This window comes from Bufo bufo, chromosome 1 (assembly GCF_905171765.1).
Source record: "Bufo bufo chromosome 1, aBufBuf1.1, whole genome shotgun sequence".
NCBI lineage: Eukaryota > Metazoa > Chordata > Amphibia > Anura > Bufonidae > Bufo > Bufo bufo.
The window spans coordinates 7,994,991-8,018,395 of NC_053389.1; the positions used below are offsets into that span (position 1 = coordinate 7,994,991).

General features: G+C 46.6%; 1 protein-coding gene across 1 annotated transcript in view; it reads left to right on the forward strand.

Annotated features, from left to right (window-relative positions):
- The window catches only part of LOC120991065 (guanylate-binding protein 1-like), a 134,026-nt gene that overhangs the window by 100,836 nt on the left and 9,785 nt on the right, over nt 1–23,405 (forward strand). The window contains exons 3-10 of the mRNA XM_040419962.1: nt 206–333; nt 3,579–3,688; nt 4,243–4,430; nt 11,130–11,366; nt 17,936–18,219; nt 18,993–19,205; nt 19,977–20,079; nt 20,233–20,426. Of these exons, the coding sequence (XP_040275896.1) occupies nt 206–333; nt 3,579–3,688; nt 4,243–4,430; nt 11,130–11,366; nt 17,936–18,219; nt 18,993–19,205; nt 19,977–20,079; nt 20,233–20,426 (1,457 nt within the window). The remainder of the gene's footprint in view (nt 1–205; nt 334–3,578; nt 3,689–4,242; nt 4,431–11,129; nt 11,367–17,935; nt 18,220–18,992; nt 19,206–19,976; nt 20,080–20,232; nt 20,427–23,405) is intronic.

The following is a 23,405-nucleotide window of genomic DNA, read 5'->3' on the forward strand; positions in this document are numbered from 1 at the left end:
AAGGTTGTCAGCCTCACTTTCACCTGTCCTGGATGCCCACCGATAATCCTGTGGACATTACTGGACTAGGTGGACTAATGTATGACAACCATCATCCCATACACTATCTATGAGGGTGACCACCACCACCCCAGCTCTATTGTGGGAGAAAATCACACAGCTCATTGGAATAATTGCCACTTCTATGTTTTATGACTCCTTCCAGGTTTTCCGCTAGGATCCAGTATCCAGTCCAAGACTAAAGGGATCTGGATGTGGTGCGTTCCTCACCCTTGGATACCTGGACATGTTCTGGTTCTGCTGGACACAGAGGGACTAGGAGACGTGGAGAAGGTGAGGTCCAGAATCTGCTTGATTTTAGAGGGGTTCCCCAGGATGGTGTGGATATTGTAGATCAACAGGTTTATTTTCGGCAAATTCATGTGGCCCAACTTCTTAGCCTTCATTGGCCAAGATGGGAATAAACAGAGTAACACCGTCTGGCATTTCTTCATCTCTGGCCACCCCAGAGGCACTGCTTACTCTGGTTATACCTATCGTGGCCATGGAAGGTTGAGATGGGAATAACTCTTTAACCAGGTTTTGGGAATCTCAACCTCTAGAGGAGTCCCACAAGGTTGAGTTGCCCCAAAATGACTGTAATCTATGCAGGGGTCTCTGAGGGGCTACCCCCTGCCACAAACTGACCTTCATATACGTCCCTCACAGGCGTGCACCAACTACTTTCAGGGAATTATGCAACGTGCCAGTCCGCAGGGGTAGAACACGCGAGGTTCACGGTGGGCCGGAATGTACAAACAGTTCATCGGTTACTCACGGTTTAGCAGACGCCTCCCTGGGCCAGCAGTACAGTGAAGGGGACAACAGCACTGGATTCCCCGGGGCACAGTCTATTACAGGGGACACCGGCCAGGTGGTGATTGAGGTGCCCTTGATGGTGATTGGGTTTCTGAGTGCTTGTGCGGCTGGGCCCCTGACTTATGTAGTGTCGTGACGCCAGCACCTCGATGGTGCAAAATGTTGAGAGTGGTAGTAGTATGGAGTTAGAAGAATGAGGCAGGTTTAAATCCAACTGAGAACTTTACTCTAACCAGGTACTTGATAACAGTTTACATCCAGTAATATAGCAGTCTCTGATACACATGCAGGTTGGATGTGGTGAATCCCAGTATCAGGCTGTACATGTAGTTATGTCTCAGGCTATAGTAGGTAGTTGTGTACTCACTGATATTCAGCTCTTTGCCTCGCTTCAGTCTCAGTAGAGGTAGTTCAAGTCTTAGTCTTCTACACAAGTGATGCAACAGAAATCTTATATGTCCTTAGAATAACGGTGAGGCTGCCGGAAGCTAATAGATCCTTCACCCAAATATAATGGCATTGTCCTTCCTTTGTCTTTATCCAAAATAAACTTGACAAAATCCACTTGCTACTCCGGAAGAGTAGACGGTAGAATGCAGACTTCACCTCGGCCTATCTTCCTGGTTTGATACTGAGATACGCGTTGGCTCCTCTGGGCCGTGGAGCTCCAGAGAGAGCTGAGAGGAGAGTGGACCTCTCCTTCCCCCTTGCTCCTCACTCCATCTCCTTCTTCCTCCACACTCTAAACTCAAATCCGTAGCTAGGCCTGAACTGTGCTATATATACTGTGGTGCTATCCCCATCTAGTGGTGGAATGTATGTAGTGCACCTGACAGCCTGGTAACAGGGATTTTACACAAGGATGAAATGCAGCATGATATGACATGTGACACAATAAGCTTTTGCAGTGCCCATGTACACTAGTAGGACGCTGCAATTATTTTGTGCCCCAACCACCCAGACTCTCTGAGGGGTAGCCTCACAGTCCATCCCCAAAACAGATGTCCTCTGTGATCGATGATCCAGGAGATCATCCTCCACTCCCCAACTGATGTCCCCCCTGCCTGCTGACATTAGGAGTCCTGCTTTCTGGCTCTTTGGCTGAGTTGGGCCTGCTGCTGGAGGTGCCTATGTATGGACATGCGGTCAGCGTTGCACCCTCACGTACACCTCCTGCTACCTCCTATCTTTATAACCTCCTATTAACTAATCCCCACAGCAGTCCCTGCACCGCAACACCGTCCCTGAGTCACCCTGACGCTGTGTCCGGGCTACTGCCTGACAACCAGTGACACAGAAAGTGTTCGATGACGCCCCCTATAGCAGCGCACTGAACCCACTACTGGGTAATGAGAACGTCTGCAGGACTCCCTTCTCCAGAAGAACTGAATTGTAGGCAGACGAGGGGCGGGAAATCGGGAGCAGCAGGCCCTCAGGTCCATGGCGGTAAAGACATGATACATTGCTATGGGGTCCTGAGTGCCCTAACACTGCCCCATTAGGGTATATGGATGTCAGAGGGATGGTCATCTGATTAGGACTTCCCGCTATCAGCCATAGTGGATCGGTGCTGACACGTGGCAGCTCTCATTCTCGCGGACTCGGACCATTGGTCTTTATCTGACTGTCGCCATGTAATACGACATTCCACTGCAGTAACTGGTATGTAATACGACATTCCACTGCAGTAACTGGTATGTAATATGACATTGCACTGCAGTAACTGGTATGTAATACGACATTGCACTGCAGTAACTGGTATGTAATACGACATTGCACTGCAGTAACTGGTATGTAATATGACATTCTACTGCAGTAACTGGTATGTAATACAACATTGCATTGCAGTAACTGGTATGTAATACAACATTGCATTGCAGTAACTGGTATGTAATACGACATTGCACTGCAGTAACTGGTATGTAATATGACATTCCACTGTAGTAACTGGTATGTAATATGACATTGCACTGCAGTAACTGGTATGTAATATGACATTCCACTGCAGTAACTGGTATGTAATACAACATTGCACTGCAGTAACTGGTATGTAATACGACATTGCACTGCAGTAACTGGTATGTAATATGATATTCTACTGCAGTAACTGGTATGTAATATGACATTGCACTGTAGTAACTGGTATGTAATATGACATTGCACTGCAGTAACTGGTATGTAATATGATATTCTACTGCAGTAACTGGTATGTAATACGACATTGCACTGCAGTAACTGGTATGTAATATGACATTCTACTGCAGTAACTGGTATGTAATACGACATTGCACTGCAGTAACTGGTATGTAATATGACATTGCACTGCAGTAACTGGTATGTAATACGATATTGCACTGCAGTAACTGGTATGTAATATGACATTGCACTGCAGTAACTGGTATGTAATATGACATTCTACTGCAGTAACTGGTATGTAATATGACATTCTACTGCAGTAACTGGTATGTAATACGATATTGCACTGCAGTAACTGGTATGTAATATGACATTGCACTGCAGTAACTGGTATGTAATACGACATTCCACTGCAGTAACTGGTATGTAATATGACATTCCACTGCAGTAACTGGTATGTAATATGACATTGCACTGCAGTAACTGGTATGTAATATGACATTGCACTGCAGTAACTGGTATGTAATATGACATTCCACTGCAGTAACTGGTATGTAATAACCTCAATACTTTCTCTACTGCAGGGAGACTCCAAAAATGACACCTGGGTCTTCTGCCTGTCTGTGCTGCTGAGCAGCGCTCTGGTATATAACAGTATCGGGACCATCGACCAGCAGGCGATCGAGCAGTTACAGTATCCTTCACCACACGGGGAGATGTGGACGCCTGCAATGGGGACTTCCAGATACCGGCTACAGATGACCAGAGATTACATACGGTGCAGAGCGCCCCCATCACAGAGCTGAAGAGCAGCCCCACAAAAAAAATAGAACATGTCCTATTGTCCGCAGCCACGGACAAGAAAAGGCATTTCTATTAAAGTGCCGGCCATGTGTGGTCCTCAAAATGCGGAACGCACATGGCCGGTGTCCGTGCACTGAGGAGTGATGATGGGAGGGGGGTTGGCAGGGCAGACACCTGGGGACTTCCTTTAGAGGGTTCTCTGCTATGGACAACCCCAAGGCTGCCTTGACAAAAGCCTCTTTGTGCCCCAGGAATCAGCTGTAATCTGTGTAGAAAGCTGGCAGTAAGTGTTGTCGTTTCCTGCAGCGCCCCTACAGGAGAAATGAAGCATTACACAGCATCCACTCACTTCAATGGTTTGCCTGCTCTTTATATCCACCCTCCACTCTGGGGGACGGAGGACCCCCCAATATCATATATATCCTTATCCAGATAATCTTCCAGCTACGTAACTGAACTAACAGAGGTGATAAAGCTGAAGTCCACCGATACCACAGATGAGACCGCGGAACACGAGAGGTTCCTTCCATCATTTACCTGGTGCGTCCGAGACTTCACCCTATCGCTGGAGCGAGACGGCAAGGAGATAACGGAAGATGAATATCTGATGATGGGTCTAGAGCTCAAAACCGGTAATCACTACGGAGCAGGGCCGGCTCCAGGTTCATGTGGGCCCTTGGGCGATAAAGTCTCAGTGGCCCCCGGGGTGGCATTTTCCACGGCGTTTACAGCAATGAAACTGCATGTATTATAGATGAAATACCGTACACAGAGCGGATATACGCCCTTATGTGCCTACGTTATTTTCTACCCAGTGTTTCAGTCCCTCAGGTCTACTCACAGATATGTGCCCCCTTCACAGTAGATATGCCAAGATGTGTGCCCTCTTACGATGGATATGCCAAGATATGTGCCCAGTTCCCCCTTCACAGGAAGTGAAAATAATAATAATAATCATCCTCCTGGCCTCAGTCACCTGGCTCCTCCGGGAGCAAATAGTTCCCTGCTTCAGTGGCGTGCTTCACCCGGGCGGGTCCTTTCTCTGCCCCCCCCTCCCCCATGCTTTACCCTCACAGTAGTATTGCCCTCATTGTGCCCCCTTCACAGTAGTTATGCCCACATTGTGCCCCCTCACAGTAGTTATGCCCACATTGTGCCCCTCACAGTAGTTATGCCCACATTGTGCCCCCTCACAGTAGTTATGCCCACATTGTGCCCTCTCACAGTAGTTATGCCCTCTCTGTGCCCCTTTCTCAATTGTAATGCCCTATCTGTGCCCCTTCACAGTAATAATCCCCATTGTGCCCCCTTCATAGTAGAAATCCCTATTGTGCCCTTTTCACAGTAATAATGCCCACTGTGCCCCCTTTGTTGTAGTAATGCCCTCTGTCTCTGTGCCCCTTCACATCCGTAATGCCCTCTGTGCCCCCTCCATAGTAATAAAGTCCTCTGTGCCCCCTCCATACTAATAAAGCCCTCTGTGCCTCCTCCATAGTAATAAAGTCCTCTGTGCCCCCTCCATAGTAATAAAGCCCTCTGTGCCTCCTCCATAGTAATAAAGACCTCTGTGCCCCCTCCATAGTAATAAAGTCCTCTGTGCCTCCTCCATAGTAATAAAGACCTCTGTGCCCCCTCCATAGTAATAAAGCCCTCTGTGCCTCCTCCATAGTAATAAAGACCTCTGTGCCCCCTCCATAGTAATAAAGTCCTCTGTGCCCCCTCCATAGTAATAAAGCCCTCTGTGCCTCCTCCATAGTAATAAAGACCTCTGTGCCCCCTCCATAGTAATAAAGTCCTCTGTGACCCCTCCATAGTAATAAAGCCCTCTGTGCCTCCTCCATAGTAATAAAGTACTCTGTGCCCCCTCCATAGTAATAAAGACCTCTGTGCCCCCTCCATAGTAATAAAGCCCTCTGTGCCTCCTCCATAGTAATAAAGTCCTCTGTGCCTCCTCCATAGTAATAAAGTACTCTGTGCCCCCTCCATAGTAATAAAGCCCTCTGTGCCTCCTCCATAGTAATAAAGTCCTCTGTGCCCCCTCCATAGTAATAAAGTCCTCTGTGCCTCCTCCATAGTAATAAAGTACTCTGTGCCCCCTCCATAGTAATAAAGCCCTCTGTGCCTCCTCCATAGTAATAAAGTACTCTGTGCCCCCTCCATAGTAATAAAGACCTCTGTGCCCCCTCCATAGTAATAAAGCCCTCTGTGCCTCCTCCATAGTAATAAAGTCCTCTGTGCCTCCTCCATAGTAATAAAGTACTCTGTGCCCCCTCCATAGTAATAAAGCCCTCTGTGCCTCCTCCATAGTAATAAAGTCCTCTGTGCCCCCTCCATAGTAATAAAGCCCTCTGTGCCCCCTCCATAGTAATAAAGTCCTCTGTGCCCCCTCCTTAGTAATAAAGACCTCTGTGCCTCCTCCATAGTAATAAAGTCCTCTGTGCCTCCTCCATAGTAATAAAGTCCTCTGTGCCCCCTCCATAGTAATAAAGTCCTCTGTGCCTCCTCCATAGTAATAAAGACCTCTGTGCCCCCTCCATAGTAATAAAGTCCGCTGTGCCCCCTCCATAGTAATAAAGCCCTCTGTGCCTCCTCCATAGTAATAAAGACCTCTGTGCCCCCTCCATAGTAATAAAGTCCTCTGTGCCCCCTCCATAGTAATAAAGCCCTCTGTGCCTCCTCCATAGTAATAAAGTCCTCTGTGCCCCCTCCATAGTAATAAAGTCCTCTGTGCCCCCTCCATAGTAATAAAGTCCTCTGTGCCTCCTCCATAGTAATAAAGTCCTCTGTGCCTCCTCCATAGTAATAAAGTCCGCTGTGCCTCCTCCATAGTAATCAAGTCCTCTGTGCCCCCTCCATAGTAATAAAGCCCTCTGTGCCTCCTCCATAGTAATAAAGTACTCTGTGCCCCCTCCATAGTAATAAAGACCTCTGTGCCCCCTCCATAGTAATAAAGCCCTCTGTGCCTCCTCCATAGTAATAAAGTCCTCTGTGCCTCCTCCATAGTAATAAAGTACTCTGTGCCCCCTCCATAGTAATAAAGCCCTCTGTGCCTCCTCCATAGTAATAAAGTCCTCTGTGCCCCCTCCATAGTAATAAAGCCCTCTGTGCCCCCTCCATAGTAATAAAGTCCTCTGTGCCCCCTCCTTAGTAATAAAGACCTCTGTGCCTCCTCCATAGTAATAAAGTCCTCTGTGCCTCCTCCATAGTAATAAAGTCCTCTGTGCCCCCTCCATAGTAATAAAGTCCTCTGTGCCTCCTCCATAGTAATAAAGACCTCTGTGCCCCCTCCATAGTAATAAAGTCCGCTGTGCCCCCTCCATAGTAATAAAGCCCTCTGTGCCTCCTCCATAGTAATAAAGACCTCTGTGCCCCCTCCATAGTAATAAAGTCCTCTGTGCCCCCTCCATAGTAATAAAGCCCTCTGTGCCTCCTCCATAGTAATAAAGTCCTCTGTGCCCCCTCCATAGTAATAAAGTCCTCTGTGCCCCCTCCATAGTAATAAAGTCCTCTGTGCCTCCTCCATAGTAATAAAGTCCTCTGTGCCTCCTCCATAGTAATAAAGTCCGCTGTGCCTCCTCCATAGTAATAAAGTCCTCTGTGCCTCCTCCATAGTAATAAAGTCCTCTGTGCCCCCTCTATAGTAATAAAGTCCTCTGTGCCCCCTCCATAGTAATAAAGACCTCTGTGCCCCCTCCATAGTAATAAAGTCCGCTGTGCCTCCTCCATAGTAATAAAGTCCTCTGTGCCTCCTCCATAGTAATAAAGTCCTCTGTGCCCCCTCTATAGTAATAAAGTCCTCTGTGACCCCTCCAGAGTAATAAAGTCCTCTGTGCCTCCTCCATAGTAATAAAGTCCTCTGTGACCCCTCCAGAGTAATAAAGTCCTCTGTGCCTCCTCCATAGTAATAAAGTCCGCTGTGCCTCCTCCATAGTAATAAAGTCCTCTGTGCCTCCTCCATAGTAATAAAGTCCTCTGTGCCCCCTCTATAGTAATAAAGTCCTCTGTGCCCCCTCCATAGTAATAAAGACCTCTGTGCCCCCTCCATAGTAATAAAGTCCGCTGTGCCTCCTCCATAGTAATAAAGTCCTCTGTGCCTCCTCCATAGTAATAAAGTCCTCTGTGCCCCCTCTATAGTAATAAAGTCCTCTGTGACCCCTCCAGAGTAATAAAGTCCTCTGTGCCTCCTCCATAGTAATAAAGTCCTCTGTGACCCCTCCAGAGTAATAAAGTCCTCTGTGCCTCCTCCATAGTAATAAAGTCCGCTGTGCCTCCTCCATAGTAATAAAGTCCTCTGTGCCTCCTCCATAGTAATAAAGTCCTCTGTGCCCCCTCTATAGTAATAAAGTCCTCTGTGCCTCCTCCATAGTAATAAAGTCCTCTGTGCCCCCTCCATAGTAATAAAGCCCTCTGTGCCTCCTCCATAGTAATAAAGTCCTCTGTGACCCCTCCAGAATAATAAAGTCCTCTGTGCCTCCTCCATAGTAATAAAGTCCTCTGTGCCTCCTCCATAGTAATAAAGTCCTCTGTGCCCCCTCCATAGTAATAAAGTCCTCTGTGCCCCCTCCATTGTAATAAAGTCCTCTGTGCCCCCTCCATAGTAATAAAGTCCTCTGTGCCCCTCCATAGTAATAATGTCCTCTGTGCCCCTCCATAGTAATAAAGTCCTCTGTGCCCCTCCATAGTAATAATGTCCTCTGTGCCCCTCCATAGTAATAAAGTCCTCTGTGACCCCTCCATAGTAATAAAGCCCTCTGTTCCCCCTCCATAGTAATAAAGTCCTCTGTTCCCCCTCCATAGTAATAAAGTCCTCTGTGACCCCTCCATAGTAATAAAGCCCTCTGTTCCCCCTCCATAGTAATAAAGTCCTCTGTGACCCCTCCATAGTAATAAAGACCATGGTGCCCCCTCCATAGTAATAAAGTCCTCTGTGCCCCCTCCATAGTAATAAAGTCCTCTGTGCCTCCTCCATAGTAATAAAGACCTCTGTGCCCCCTCCATAGTAATAAAGACCTCTGTGCCCCCTCCATAGTAATAAAGACCTCTGTGCCCCCTCCATAGTAATAAAGTCCTCTGTGCCCCCTCCATAGTAATAAAGACCTCTGTGCCCCCTCCATAGTAATAAAGTCCTCTGTGCCCCCTCCATAGTAATAAAGTTCTCTGTGCCTCCTCCATAGTAATAAAGTCCTCTGTGCCCCTCCATAGTAATAATGTCCTCTGTGCCCCTCCATAGTAATAAAGTCCTCTGTGACCCCTCCATAGTAATAAAGTCCTCTGTGCCCCCTCCATAGTAATAAAGCCCTCTGTTCCCCCTCCATAGTAATAAAGTCCTCTGTGACCCCTCCATAGTAATAAAGACCATGGTGCCCCCTCCATAGTAATAAAGTCCTCTGTGCCCCCTCCATAGTAATAAAGTCCTCTGTGCCTCCTCCATAGTAATAAAGACCTCTGTGCCCCCTCCATAGTAATAAAGACCTCTGTGCCCCCTCCATAGTAATAAAGACCTCTGTGCCCCCTCCATAGTAATAAAGTCCTCTGTGCCCCCTCCATAGTAATAAAGACCTCTGTGCCCCCTCCATAGTAATAAAGTCCTCTGTGCCCCCTCCATAGTAATAAAGTTCTCTGTGCCTCCTCCATAGTAATAAAGTCCTCTGTGCCCCTCCATAGTAATAATGTCCTCTGTGCCCCTCCATAGTAATAAAGTCCTCTGTGACCCCTCCATAGTAATAAAGCCCTCTGTTCCCCCTCCATAGTAATAAAGTCCTCTGTGACCCCTCCATAGTAATAAAGTCCTCTGTGCCCCTCCATTGTAATAAAGTCCTCTGTGACCCCTCCATAGTAATAAAGACCATGGTGCCCCCTCTGTATTAAAAAAAAAAAAAAAAACACAGAAACTACTCCCCTTGTCCCATTCCTGAAGCTCACAGTCCTTTCTTCCCTGCAGGCACAGATCGCTCTGCAGCCCTGTGTGGGCGGAGCTTATGCAGATTTCTGGGATTTAGGCTCCGCCCACACATGGCGGCAGCACAATCTGTGCCTGCAGGCTGAATGGTGGAGCGGGGAGAAGTCTTCCTTCTTCACGATTCTGTGCGCCGCCGGCCTGAAGGAGGGGAGGAGCGCGGGGAGCAGAGCGGTGAGTGACAGAACCACAGCTCCCAGGGCTCCAGCAATGAGCGCTTCCATCTGTATTGATGGAGGGGCTCATTGCTTCTGACCTCTGGTGCTGCTGATGCCGGCCTTGCAATGGAGGCTCACAACCTAGAGGTAGAGGTTACCTATGGGTGCAGACTGAGGTTACCTATGTGTACACGGTTCAAGGGTGCAGGGGTCAAGGTAGAGGTTGTCTATGGGTGCAGGGGTCAAGGTAGAGGTTGTCTATGGGTGCAGGGGTCAAGGTAGAGGTTAGCTATGGGTGCAGGGGTCAAGGTAGAGGTTAGCTATGGGTGCAGGGGTCAAGGTAGTGGTTGCCTATGGGTGCAGGGGTCAAGGTAGTGGTTGCCTATGGGTGCAGGGGTCAAGGTAGAGGTTAGCTATGGGTGCAGGGGTCAAGGTAGAGGTTAGCTATGGGTGCAGGGGTCAAGGTAGTGGTTGCCTATGGGTGCAGGGGTCAAGGTAGTGGTTGCCTATGGGTGCAGGGGTCAAGGTAGAGGTTACCTATAGGTACAGGGGTCAAGGTAGAGGTTACCTATAGGTACAGGGGTCAAGGCAGAGGTTACCTATAGGTGCAGGGGTCATACTATAAGAGAAGATATCTAGAAATATGGCTTCTTATATGTTTGTATACATTTTTTGGCCAATAATTCCAAATTTCTGATGTAGCAGAGCCAAAAGGGAAGCTCAGCCTTTGAAATACGTACTCCAGCTTGTGTAGATACGCATGCTGTTGACGGATCTTATGATGATCATGTCCATCACAGAGGTCATTCATGTCTGTAGTACTGGAGTGGAATAACAGAGACAATTACACTCCGAACATTTCTGTATGTAGTAAATACTTGTATTCCCCATAAACCAACAATTTTGGAGCATCTTTTATCTGCATTATGGCATTCCTCTATTATTCATCCTGGAAATCTGGAAATAAATTGACTGGGTGCTATTAATCCCCTTGTTAAAGAGTTATGTCCCTATATAATCTACAGTACTGATTGGACAGTGTGAAACCCCTAACTAGTAACATTCATTTGTAGGAGGAATAATAGAGGAGCGGCAAAAAAAAAAAAAAAAAAAAAAAGATGCACCAGAATTTTTATGCTGTTGAAATACTGCTATTTGCTGATATAGACCGGTCCGGAGAGCGGGGGTCTTCTGTAACCTTTTATTTTATATTATAGGAGAAAACCTCCAGCAGTACAATCTCCCTCGTGAGTGCATCCGAAGCTTCTTCCACTCTCACAAATGCTTCGTATTTGACCGACCAACCTCTACGAGGAACCTACATCGTCTGGACGAGCTGAAGGAGAGTGAACTAGAGGAGGAGTTTATGGAGCAAGCGGCGAAATTCTATGAGCATATAATGAGGAACAGCAGGGTGAAAGCTCTGACCAGGGGAATAACAGTCACCGGGAAAAGTAAGTGCACCCCCAAAGTTATAAGGCTGAAAAAAGCCTCTGTCCATCCAGTTCGGCCTGTTATCCTGCAAGCTGATCCAGCTGACCTGTGAGGTAGAAGCCAATTTTCCTCAGTTTAAGGGAAAAAAAATCCTTCCTGACTCCAATCAGACATCAGAATAACTACCTGGACCAACGACCCCTCTCTAGTAGCTATAGCCTGTAATATTATTACACTCCAGAAATACATCCAGGCCCCTCCTGAACTCCTTTATTGTACTCACCATCACCACCTCCTCAGGCAGAGAGCTCCATAGTCTCACTGCTCTTACAGTAAAGAGTCCATAGTCTCACTGCTCTTACAGTAAAGAGTCCATAGTCTCACTGCTCTTACAGTGAAGAGTCCATAGTCTCACTGCTCTTACAGTATATAGTCCATAGTCTCACTGCTCTTACAGTAAAGAGTCCATAGTCTCACTGCTCTTACAGTAAAGAGTCCATAGTCTCACTGCTCTTACAGTAAAGAGTCCATAGTCTCACTGCTCTTACAGTAAAGAGTCCATAGTCTCACTGCTCTTACAGTAAAGAGTCCATAGTCTCACTGCTCTTACAGTAAAGAGTCCATAGTCTCACTGCTCTTACAGTAAAGAGTCCATAGTCTCACCGCTCTTACAGTATAGAGTCCATAGTCTCACTGCTCTTACAGTAAAGAGTCCATAGTCTCACTGCTCTTACAGTAAAGAGTCCATAGTCTCACTGCTCTTACAGTATAGAGTCCATAGTCTCACTGCTCTTACAGTAAAGAGTCCATAGTCTCACTGCTCTTACAGTAAAGAGTCCATAGTCTTACTGCTCTTACAGTAAAGAGTCCATAGTCTCACTGCTCTTACAGTATAGAGTCCATAGTCTCACTGCTCTTACAGTATAGAGTCCATAGTCTCACTGCTCTTACAGTAAAGAGTCCATAGTCTCACTGCTCTTACAGTAAAGAGTCCATAGTCTCACTGCTCTTACAGTAAAGACTCCATAGTCTCACTGCTCTTACAGTATAGAGTCCATAGTCTCACTGCTCTTACAGTAAAGAGTCCATAGTCTCACTGCTCTTACAGTAAAGAGTCCATAGTCTCACTGCTCTTACAGTAAAGAGTCCATAGTCTCACTGCTCTTACAGTATAGAGTCCATAGTCTCACTGCTCCTACAGTAAAGAGTCCATAGTCTCACTGCTCTTACAGTGAAGAGTCCATAGTCTCACTGCTCTTACAGTAAAGAGTCCATAGTCTCACTGCTCTTACAGTGAAGAGTCCATAGTCTCACTGCTCTTACAGTATATAGTCCATAGTCTCACTGCTCTTACAGTAAAGAGTCCATAGTCTCACTGCTCTTACAGTAAAGAGTCCATAGTCTCACTGCTCTTACAGTAAAGAGTCCATAGTCTCACTGCTCTTACAGTATAGAGTCCATAGTCTCACCGCTCTTACAGTATAGAGTCCATAGTCTCACTGCTCTTACAGTAAAGAGTCCATAGTCTCACTGCTCTTACAGTAAAGAGTCCATAGTCTCACTGCTCTTACAGTATAGAGTCCATAGTCTCACTGCTCTTACAGTAAAGAGTCCATAGTCTCACTGCTCTTACAGTAAAGAGTCCATAGTCTTACTGCTCTTACAGTAAAGAGTCCATAGTCTCACTGCTCTTACAGTATAGAGTCCATAGTCTCACTGCTCTTACAGTATAGAGTCCATAGTCTCACTGATCTTACAGTAAATAGTCCATAGTCTCACTGCTCTTACAGTAAAGAGTCCATAGTCTCACTGCTCTTACAGTAAAGAGTCCATAGTCTCACTGCTCTTACAGTAAAGACTCCATAGTCTCACTGCTCTTACAGTATAGAGTCCATAGTCTCACTGCTCTTACAGTAAAGAGTCCATAGTCTCACTGCTCTTACAGTAAAGAGTCCATAGTCTCACTGCTCTTACAGTAAAGAGTCCATAGTCTCACTGCTCTTACAGTAAAGAGTCCATAGTCTCACTGCTCTTACAGTAAAGAGTCCATAGTCTCACTGCTCTTACTGTAAAGAGCCCACAGTCTCACTGCTCTTACAGTAAAGAGTCCATAGTCTCACTGCTCCTACAGTAAAGAGTCCATAGTCTCACTGCTCTTACAGTAAAGAGTCCATAGTCTCACTGCTCATACAGTAAAGAGTCCATAGTCTCACTGCTCTTACAGTAAAGAGTCCATAGTCTCACTGCTCTTACAGTATAGAGTCCATAGTCTCACTGCTCTTACAGTAAAGAGTCCATAGTCTCACTGCTCTTACAGTATAGAGTCCACAGTCTCACTGCTCTTACAGTAATAGTCCATAGTCTCACTGCTCTTACAGTATAGAGTCCATAGTCTCACTGCTCTTACAGTATAGAGTCCATAGTCTCACTGCTCTTACAGTAAAGAGTCCATAGTCTCACTGCTCCTACAGTAAAGAGTCCATAGTCTCACTGCTCTTACAGTAAAGAGTCCATAGTCTCACTGCTCTTACAGTAAAGAGTCCATAGTCTCACTGCTCTTACAGTAAAGAGTCCATAGTCTCACTGCTCATACAGTAAAGAGTCCATAGTCTCACTGCTCTTACAGTAAAGAGTACATAGTCTCACTGCTCTTACAGTATAGAGTCCACAGTCTCACTGCTCCTACAGTAAAGAGTCCATAGTCTCACTGCTCCTACAGTAAAGAGTCCATAGTCTCACTGCTCCTACAGTAAAGAGTCCATAGTCTCACTGCTCCTACAGTAAAGAGTCCATAGTCTCACTGCTCCTACAGTAAAGAGTCCATAGTCTCACTGCTCCTACAGTAAAGAGTCCATAGTCTCACTGCTCCTACAGTAAAGAGTCCATAGTCTCACTGCTCTTAGAGTAAAGAGTCCATAGTCTCACTGCTCTTACAGTAAAGAGTCCATAGTCTCACTGCTCTTACAGTAAAGAGTCCATAGTCTCACTGCTCTTACAGTAAAGAGTCCATAGTCTCACTGCTCTTACAGTAAAGAGTCCATAGTCTCACTGCTCTTACAGTAAAGAGTCCATAGTCTCACTGCTCTTACAGTAAAGAGTCCACAGTCTCACTGCTCTTACAGTAAAGAGTCCACAGTCTCACTGCTCTTACAGTAAAGAGTCCATAGTCTCACTGCTCTTACCGTAAAGAGCCCACAGTCTCACTGCTCTTACCGTAAAGAGTCCACAGTCTCACTGCTCTTACCGTAAAGAGTCCACAGTCTCACTGCTCTTACCGTAAAGAGTCCACTGCTACGTCTGTGTACAAACCTTCGTTCCCCTAGATATAGAGGATGTCACTACATACAGATTATTAGACTGTCTGCCCCATAGGGTGATTTTAATTAGTCTCAGTATAAAGCTCTCACTACATTCATTGGAAGCCGTCTGGCACAAGGAAAGGTATAGAGTGGGTTCGGCATGCATGTTAGTACCTGCATCCCTTGTAATGGAGGCCATTATGGCACCAAAAATGGTAAAAGGCAGAGTGGACCCAACACTCCCTGAACTTTATGGCGACCATTATGGCGCACAACAGGTAGTATTTAGTGTTAGGACCCGTCTAACAGAGATCACCTTGACTTCGGCTGACGGGCTCAGGTGGTTTTGTACAAAATGCATTGGCCAAGCATCTCACGTTATAAATAAGCGTAACATTAGGACTATAATTTTTTACATTATTGTACTTTATCTGATTTGCAGGGTGCTGCTGCATTGTCTTTTTTCCTCTAGGTCTTTGCCATGGCAGCGTGCACCACTAAAGAGAGCTCACTACATACAGATTATACAGCCACCACTAGAGAGAGCTCAATACATACAGATTATACAGCCACCACTAGAGGGAGCTCACTACATACCGAGTATATAGCCACCACTAGAGGGAGCTCACTACATACAGATTATACAGCCACCACTAGAGAGAGCTCACTACATACAGATTATACAGCCACCACTAGAGAAAGCTCAATACATACAGATTATACAGCCACCACTAGAGGGAGCTCACTACATACAGATTATACAGCCACCACTAGAGGGAGCTCACTACATACAGATTATACAGTCACCACTAGAGGGAGCTCACTACATACAGATTATACAGTCATCACTAGAGGGAGCTCACTACATACAGATTATACAGTCATCACTAGAGGGAGCTCACTACATACAGATTATACAGCCACCACTAGAGAGAGCTCACTACATACAGATTATACAGTCATCACTAGAGGGAGCTCACTACATACAGATTATACAGTCATCACTAGAGGGAGCTCACTACATACAGATTATACAGCCACCACTAGAGAGAGCTCACTACATACAGATTATACAGCCACCACTAGCGGGAGCTCACTACATATAGATCATACAGCCACCACTAGAGGGAGCTCACTACATACAGATTATACAGCCACCACTAGAGAGAGCTCACTACATACAGATTATACAGCCACCACTAGAGGGAGCTCACTACATACAGATTATACAGCCACCACTAGGGGGAGCTCACTACATGCAGATTATACAGCCACCACTAGAGGGAGCTCACTACATACAGATTATACAGCCACCACTAGAGAGAGCTCACTACATACAGATTATACAGCCACCACTAGAGGGAGCTCACTACATACAGATTATACAGCCACCACTAGAGAGAGCTCACTACATACAGATTATACAGCCACCACTAGAGAGAGCTCAATACATACAGATTATACAGCCACCACTAGAGGGAACTCACTACATACAGATTATACAGCCACCACTAGAGGGAGCTCACTACATACAGATCATACAGCCACCACTAGAGGGAGCTCACTACATACAGATCATACAGCCACCACTAGGGGGAGCTCACTACATACAGATTATACAGTCACCACTAGAGGGAGCTCACTTCATACAGGTTATACAGCCACCACTAGAGGGAGCTCACTTCATACAGGTTATACAGCCACCACTAGGGGGAGCTCACTACATACAGATTATACAGCCACCACTAGAGGGAGCTCACTTCATACAGGTTATACAGCCACCACTAGAGAGAGCTCACTACATACAGATTATACAGCCACCACTAGAGAGAGCTCCCTACATACAGATTATACAGTCACCACTAGAGGGAGCTCACTACATACAGATTAAACAGCCACCACTAGAGATAGCTCACTACATACAGATTATACAGCCACCACTAGGGGGAGCTCACTACATACAGATTATACAGAGCAATAATGCTCTGTTTCTTCTCTGCTGGGGTCATCCCCACATTAATGCTCTGTTCCTCCTTTATCTCCACATTAAAGGGATATTCCCATCTCAGACAATAGGGGCATATCGCTAGGATATGCACCCATTGTCTGATAAGTGCGGGTCCCACCATTGGGACCCGCACCTACAACAAGAATGGAGCCGGGAGAGCTGTGACTGGAGGACCCCGGATTTCCCAGTGTCCGTCCACCACCAAGCGCTGCTCCCATAGAAGTGAATGAGAGCACACGCACGGCCCCTGCTCCCATTAGTTTCTATGGAAACAATAGCTGATCTTAGGGAGACCAGCTACAGAAAACACTGTGGAGCCTCATTTAAGAGTCTCGACACAGCAATCCAAAGTGCAAAGCTCCCTGGGAAACAGTGATATGCAAAATAACCGTGGAGCCCCAGTTATGGGTCTTCAACACAGTGAAAGCCAGATATCCCTCAAAGGAAGGAAAACTGAGCAAAGGGGTGTCCCCATTACAGAGATCACAAAATCCACCATATTAAGTGGCCCCATAGCGCTGGGCTATTTTCGGCGGCCCCATAGAAATGAACGGAGGGCGGCTGCACATGCGCAGTGCGCCCTCCGTTCATTTCCCCACTCCGTTCAGACAATGGGGGCATATCCTAGTGATATGACCCCATTGTCTGAGATGGCAAAACCCCTTTAATACTCTGTCCCTCCTCTTCAGGGGTCATCACCATACTAATGCTCTTTTCCTCCTCTGCCGGGAGTCATCTCCACATTAATGCTCTGTCTCTTCTCTGCCAGGGGTCATCTCCACTTTAATGCTCTGTTCCTCCTCTGCTGGGGACATCTTCACAGTAATGCTCTGCTCCTCCTCTGCCGGGAGTCATCTCCACATTAATGCTTACTTCATCTTCTGCTGGGGTTACCTCCACATTAATGCTGTTCCTCCTCTGCCAGGGTTCATCTCTACATTCATTAATGCTCTGTTCCTCCTCTGCTGGGTCATCTCCACCTTAATGCTCTGTTCCTCCTCTGCTGGGTCATCTCCACGTTAATGCTCTGTTCTTCCCTGCCAGGAGTCATCTTCACACCGATGCTCTGTTTCTTCTCTGCCGGGGGTCATCTCCACACTAATGCTCTGTTCTTCCTATTCCATGGTTATCTCCACACTAATGCTCTGTTCCTCTTCTGCCGGGGGTCCTCTCCACATTGATGCTCTGTTCCTCCTCTACCAGGGGTCATCTCCACACTAATGCTCTGTTCCTCCTCTACCAGGGGTCATCTCCACACTAATGCTCTGTTCCTCCTCTGCAGTGCTCGGTAATCTTACATCCTTGTATGTGGATACCATTCGGAGCGGAGAGATTCCCAGCATGGAGAATGCGGTTCTGACTCTGGCCAAAATTGAAAATGCAGGAGCTTTACAAGACGCAATATCCAAATATGAACATGAGATGGAGAGACATCTTCCGAAGTACCCTAAAGAAACAGAGTTTGACTTCCTGATCCTGCACATGAAATGTACGAGGAAAGCCATTAAAGTCTTCATGGAACGATCAGTGAATGACCAGGACCAGACATATCTACAAGAGCTGAAGGTCAGATGTCCGGCCTAAAGAATTTATCTACCAATCATCAGAATATGCGCCCTTTGGCTCCATCCATTGTCTATGGCACTAGCCGATAACGGGAATCTAGGCCTCGAGAACCTGCAGGAACATTGAGAGCCTAGTAACCACTACCTAAGGGCCTATGTCCTATTACTTCTCCAGGAGATAATTAGAGGTGTTCTCTAAAATTGTACTTTGAAGGGGTTGTCCAATCCCAATGCAATTCTACCAGCACTCCGTTCCTGTGCTTAGGGTCCTGCCCCTGCTGCTTCTGGGCTCCTGCGGACTGGAAGTGTGACATCCCATTCATTGTCACATGCAGCCACTCACTGGCCTCAGAGGTCATGTGGCCTGTGACCCCAGAGGCCACAGGGGACCAGAAGAAGCCAGGAGGCAACCCTCTGCGCCGGACCGGTTAAATGTGAACTGGTGACTTTTTTGTCTTCAAGCTGAGCACTTTTAGGGCCAAACTTGAAATTGCTGTGGAGGTCAGACAACCCCCCAGCATTTAGTAGAGAAGAGCTAAAGACTGAACCGTCAGGGAGCTCCGAGAATGGGAGAGAGCCTCAATGTCAAAGCCTAAAAAAGCAGAACATGACATGGTCGATCCTTGTGTCCTCCAAAAGGCAGGGACCCACATGCCATGGATACCATCAGATACCGTACCAACCACTCCTCGACTTGTTCTGTTGCACATAAGGGGGTTGTTTCTCATGGACGTTCCCATCACAACTATAATTTACTTCTTATTGTTCCCACAGAATCAAATTGTCAAGAAAAAGAAAGAATTTATAAAAATCAATGAAGATTTATCCAGGGAGGTCTGTAAGAATCTTCTCCAGACGCTCAGCCAGACCATGCAGATTAGGCTCCAGCAGGGATGTTACTCCAGACCTGGAGGACACAAGGCTTTCTTGATGGATAAGCACATATTCCTAGAGAATTATCAGACAATATCTGGAAAGGGAGTAAAGGTAACTACAACAATATCAGGGGAGGGTTGTGTGTCCATGTCAGGGTTGTCAGAGAACTTGTTCAGATGTGGCTACAGAATCCACAGTAAATACACACTAGGTGGACCCTGTGGTCTTCTTCTGCTGGTCATCCTTTATGCTCCTATGTGCTGCCTGTACTGACTTGGTAGAACAGCTTGCCTGCTTCCTGTCCAACCTACATCTGGAGTGTAAATACTTACCTTTCAGTCCTGGTGCAGTGGTGCCAGTAGGACATTAAGGATTGTCTACATCCCTGGTAGTCTAGGGCAACGAGGTGGTTGTATGCCTAGTGGCCTGTTGTAGTAAGGGCATTAGTTACAGCATCCCTGGTGAGGCTGGGCAGCTATGTGGTTATTGTCAGTATCCCTAGTGGTCTAGGACAGTGAGAGTTAATTCCAGTATCCCTGGTGGTCTTGGGCAGTAAAGGGGTTGTCGGTATACCTGGTGGTCTAGGACAGTAAGGATTTTAATTCCTTCATACCTGCAGATCTAAGGTATTAAAGGGGTAACTGTATGGATCTCTGGTGATCAATGGCAGAGCAACCCCAGCAGCCAGACCCACCGGGAAGGGGAGAGGAGAAGGTGGGATACAGAAACCCAGGACCAGTGACTGTAGCGGTGGCAGCCGCCTCTGTAAGAGGTCACTGTAGCAATCTATTTATGCATCTTGTTATGTATCACTGTGTCTATTACTTTCTACTTACAGATTAGTAACATTCATGTTTTTTATGTTTTTTTCCCCTTATGAAGTCTCTGGAGGTTCTGGAAGATTTCATACATGAAAACCAAAACATTGAAGCTGCCATCCTCCAGGCAGAGGAGAAGATCACTCAGGCAGATCAGCAGTTAGCAGGTAGACTGGGGGCTGTGGTAATATCAAATGGCGTATGATGAGGAGGGGTCACCGCTTGGGACCCCACGTTACTCAACTTTATATGGAGATTTAAGCTGGGCACTTTTGCAAGATGCAGAAATGACTTTATAATTCTTCTGTCTGATTATCCAGAGTCCCATAACCAGGCCCTGCGGGCAGAGCGGCGAAGGCAATCTGCGGAGCAGCAGAACAGGGACCTGCAGCAGTCCATGATCACGCAGAGCGCCAATCATCAGCAGTTTATAAACTCCCTCACAGAAAGGATGGAGCAGGACAGATGGAGGATGGCTCAGGAAAACGACTCCCTGATAACTCGGCAACTTCAGGTACAAAGAAGAAGCATCAGAACTGAGCTTACGGACCCCGGTCAGATGGTAAAGCTTTGCTGTCCTCTGCCAGTATAGCTTAAAGGAAACATGTCTTGAGGAATTAGCCTCCAAACTATCCAACAGAGCAGGTTCTCAATGATGTCCTTCTACTTTTTGGTAGGCCATTCAGAAAAACCACTTTGCATGTTTTTAATCCCATGCCTGCATAAAGGTCACAGGGTGGAGTCGCTCCTCGGAGAAGTCATATTGGACGGTCCCCCTCCTGACATTCTCAGGCCAGGTACGTCATCACGACTCCTGGATTGTGATGAGATACTTGACCTGTGGGATGTCAGTCAGGCCAGGAGGGTGACCGACCAAGGTGACTTCTTCAGAGAGCAGCTGCACCCTTCAAGCATCATAGAGAAGCTGCCACCGCCCTGAATAACACGTAGGTGACAGTTTGGGTACTTAATTCCTAATGACAGGTTTGTTTAAACAAATAGAAAATAGGACCGCCCAACTCCACAAAAGTGTGTTTAAGCCACACTGGAAATGTATAAAAAATGTCTACGGCGTGTGAGAAGCCTACTGAGACTGCGGTGCTTCACTGTTTTGGGTGCCTCGCAATTTTTCTTAATATAAGGATTGTGGAACGGCTGTACCAGAAGGAAGGAGAAGCAGATGAGATCCACTGTGGTTGGATTTAGCAGTGGAGAGCCTTGTTCACACAGAGTCTACCAGTGGAGGTTACTTCAATCTGCAAGTTTTTTTTATCCATTTCTAGTGTGGTCTAAATACACTTCTGTGGAGTTGCGTGGTCCGATTTCCTGTTAGTTTGGATTTCAGAGACCCATCTCATTTAAGGACAAGCTGCACTTGCTTTCTGATATCTGGGGATTGTTTTTATTTGTAGGTTCGTTTAACCATTGCAAACTGCAAAGCATAAACGGAATGGAAAGGAATGGAAAGGAATGGAAAGGAAGGGAAAGGAAGGGAAAGGAAGGGAAAGGAAGGGAAAGGAAGGAAGGACTTGCCCTTTTGTTAAACCACATGTTGATGAGAAATAATCACAAAGAGGTTTACTTAAAGAAAAAGAAAAAACATCCCTGACTCTTGGTAGTGTGAATGGGGTGGTGGAGCAAGCGGGTATGCAAGCTCCCTGTAATACTCGTTTTCTCCTTCCAGCTATGGTGGTGCTAGACTCAAGAAAATGTATTGTTGAAGTATTCATTGACTGGTGCTGGGGTATTGCCTGGGATGTCTTTTCGGAGGGTGGGGCTCAGGAATTGCCCCCTCATCGTGACTATGATTGTCCAGTTAATCTGATCCCAGGGGCTAAATTGCCAAAGTCTCGGCTTTACAATCTTTCTCAACCTGAAAGAGAGGTCATGCGGAAGTATATTGCCAAGAGTTTGGCAAAAGGTCATATTAGGCCATCTAAGTCTCGGGTTGCAGTTGGTTTATTTTTTGTAAAGAAAAAGGATGGATCGCTGAGACCTTGTTTGGATTTCCGGGAATTGAACCGTATTACGGTCCGTGATCCGTATCCCCTTCCTTTGATCTCCGATCTTTTTGATCAAATTGTTGGAGCCAAGGTGTTCTCTAAGTTGGATTTAAGAGGGGCCTACAATCTGATCAGAATCAAGGAAGGGGATGAGTGGGAAACGGCCTTCAATACGCACAAGGGTCATTTCGAGAATCTGGTTATGCCTTTTGGGTTAACTACCGCGCCAGCGGTGTTTCAGCGATTCGTCAATGACATTTTCCATCATTTTGTGGGGAGGTTCGTGGTAGCTTACTTGGATGACATTCTAATTTACTCTCCTGATCTGAAGACCCATCAGGATCACGTGAGACAGGTTTTGTCAATCCTTCGGAAGAATAAATTATATGCCAAATTGGAGAAATGTGTGTTTTCTGTGCAGGAGCTTCCGTTTCTGGGATATCTGCTTTCTGACTCTAGTTTTCGTATGGACCCCGAAAAGGTCCGAGCGGTTCTGGAATGGGACCGACCGGAGAATCAGAAAACTTTGATGCGGTTTTTGGGGTTTACTAATTATTATAGAAAATGTATCTTGAACTATTCCACCATTGTAAAACCTCTGACTGATATGACTAAGAAGGGCGTCGACGTCTCTGTCTGGTCGGATGAGGCATTGCAGGCCTTTTCCGGCTATTAAGGAGTGTTTTGCGTCTGCTCCTATTCTGGTGCAGCCCGATGTGTCTCAGCCATGGAGGTTGATGCATCAGAAGTGGGGGTTGGAGCAGTGCTGTCGCAGGGTTCATCACCTGGCAAATGGGTTCCATGCGCTTTTTTTTCCAAGAAGCTCTCGGTCACCGAGAGGAATTATGATGTAGGAGATAGGGAATTGCTGGCCATCAAATTGGCCTTTGAGGAATGGCGTCACTGGTTGGAGGGGGCGTCTCAACCCGTTACGGTATATACTGATCATAAGAATTTGGCTTACCTGCAATCTGCCAAGCGTCTGAATCCTAGACAGGCCAGATGCTCACTGTTCTTTACCAGGTTCAATTTTGTGGTTACTTTTCTCCCGGGGGTTAAAAACGTCAAGGCAGATGCGTTGTCTCGCAGTTTTCCTGGGGGATGTGATTCAGAGGATCCTGCTCTGATTTTGGCTAATGGGGTGGTGGTCTCCGCCCTGTACCCTGAATTGGAGATGGAGGTGTTGGGAGCCCAGGAGGGAGCTCCTGGGTCTTGTCCCCAAGGGAGGTTGTTTGTTCCTGATGGACTGCGATACAAGGTATTCAAGGAACATCACGATACTGTCCTTGCTGGACATCCCGGTGGTAAGTCCACCTTTGATCTGGTGTCCCGGAGGTTCTGGTGGCCCGGGTTACTTAATAGTGTTGAGGATTACGTAGCAGCCTGTGAAACCTGTGCACGGTCAAAGGTTGCTCACACTCGACCTTCTGGTTCACTTCTTCCTTTGTCTATTCCGTCTCGTCCTTGGACACACTTGTCTATGGACTTTA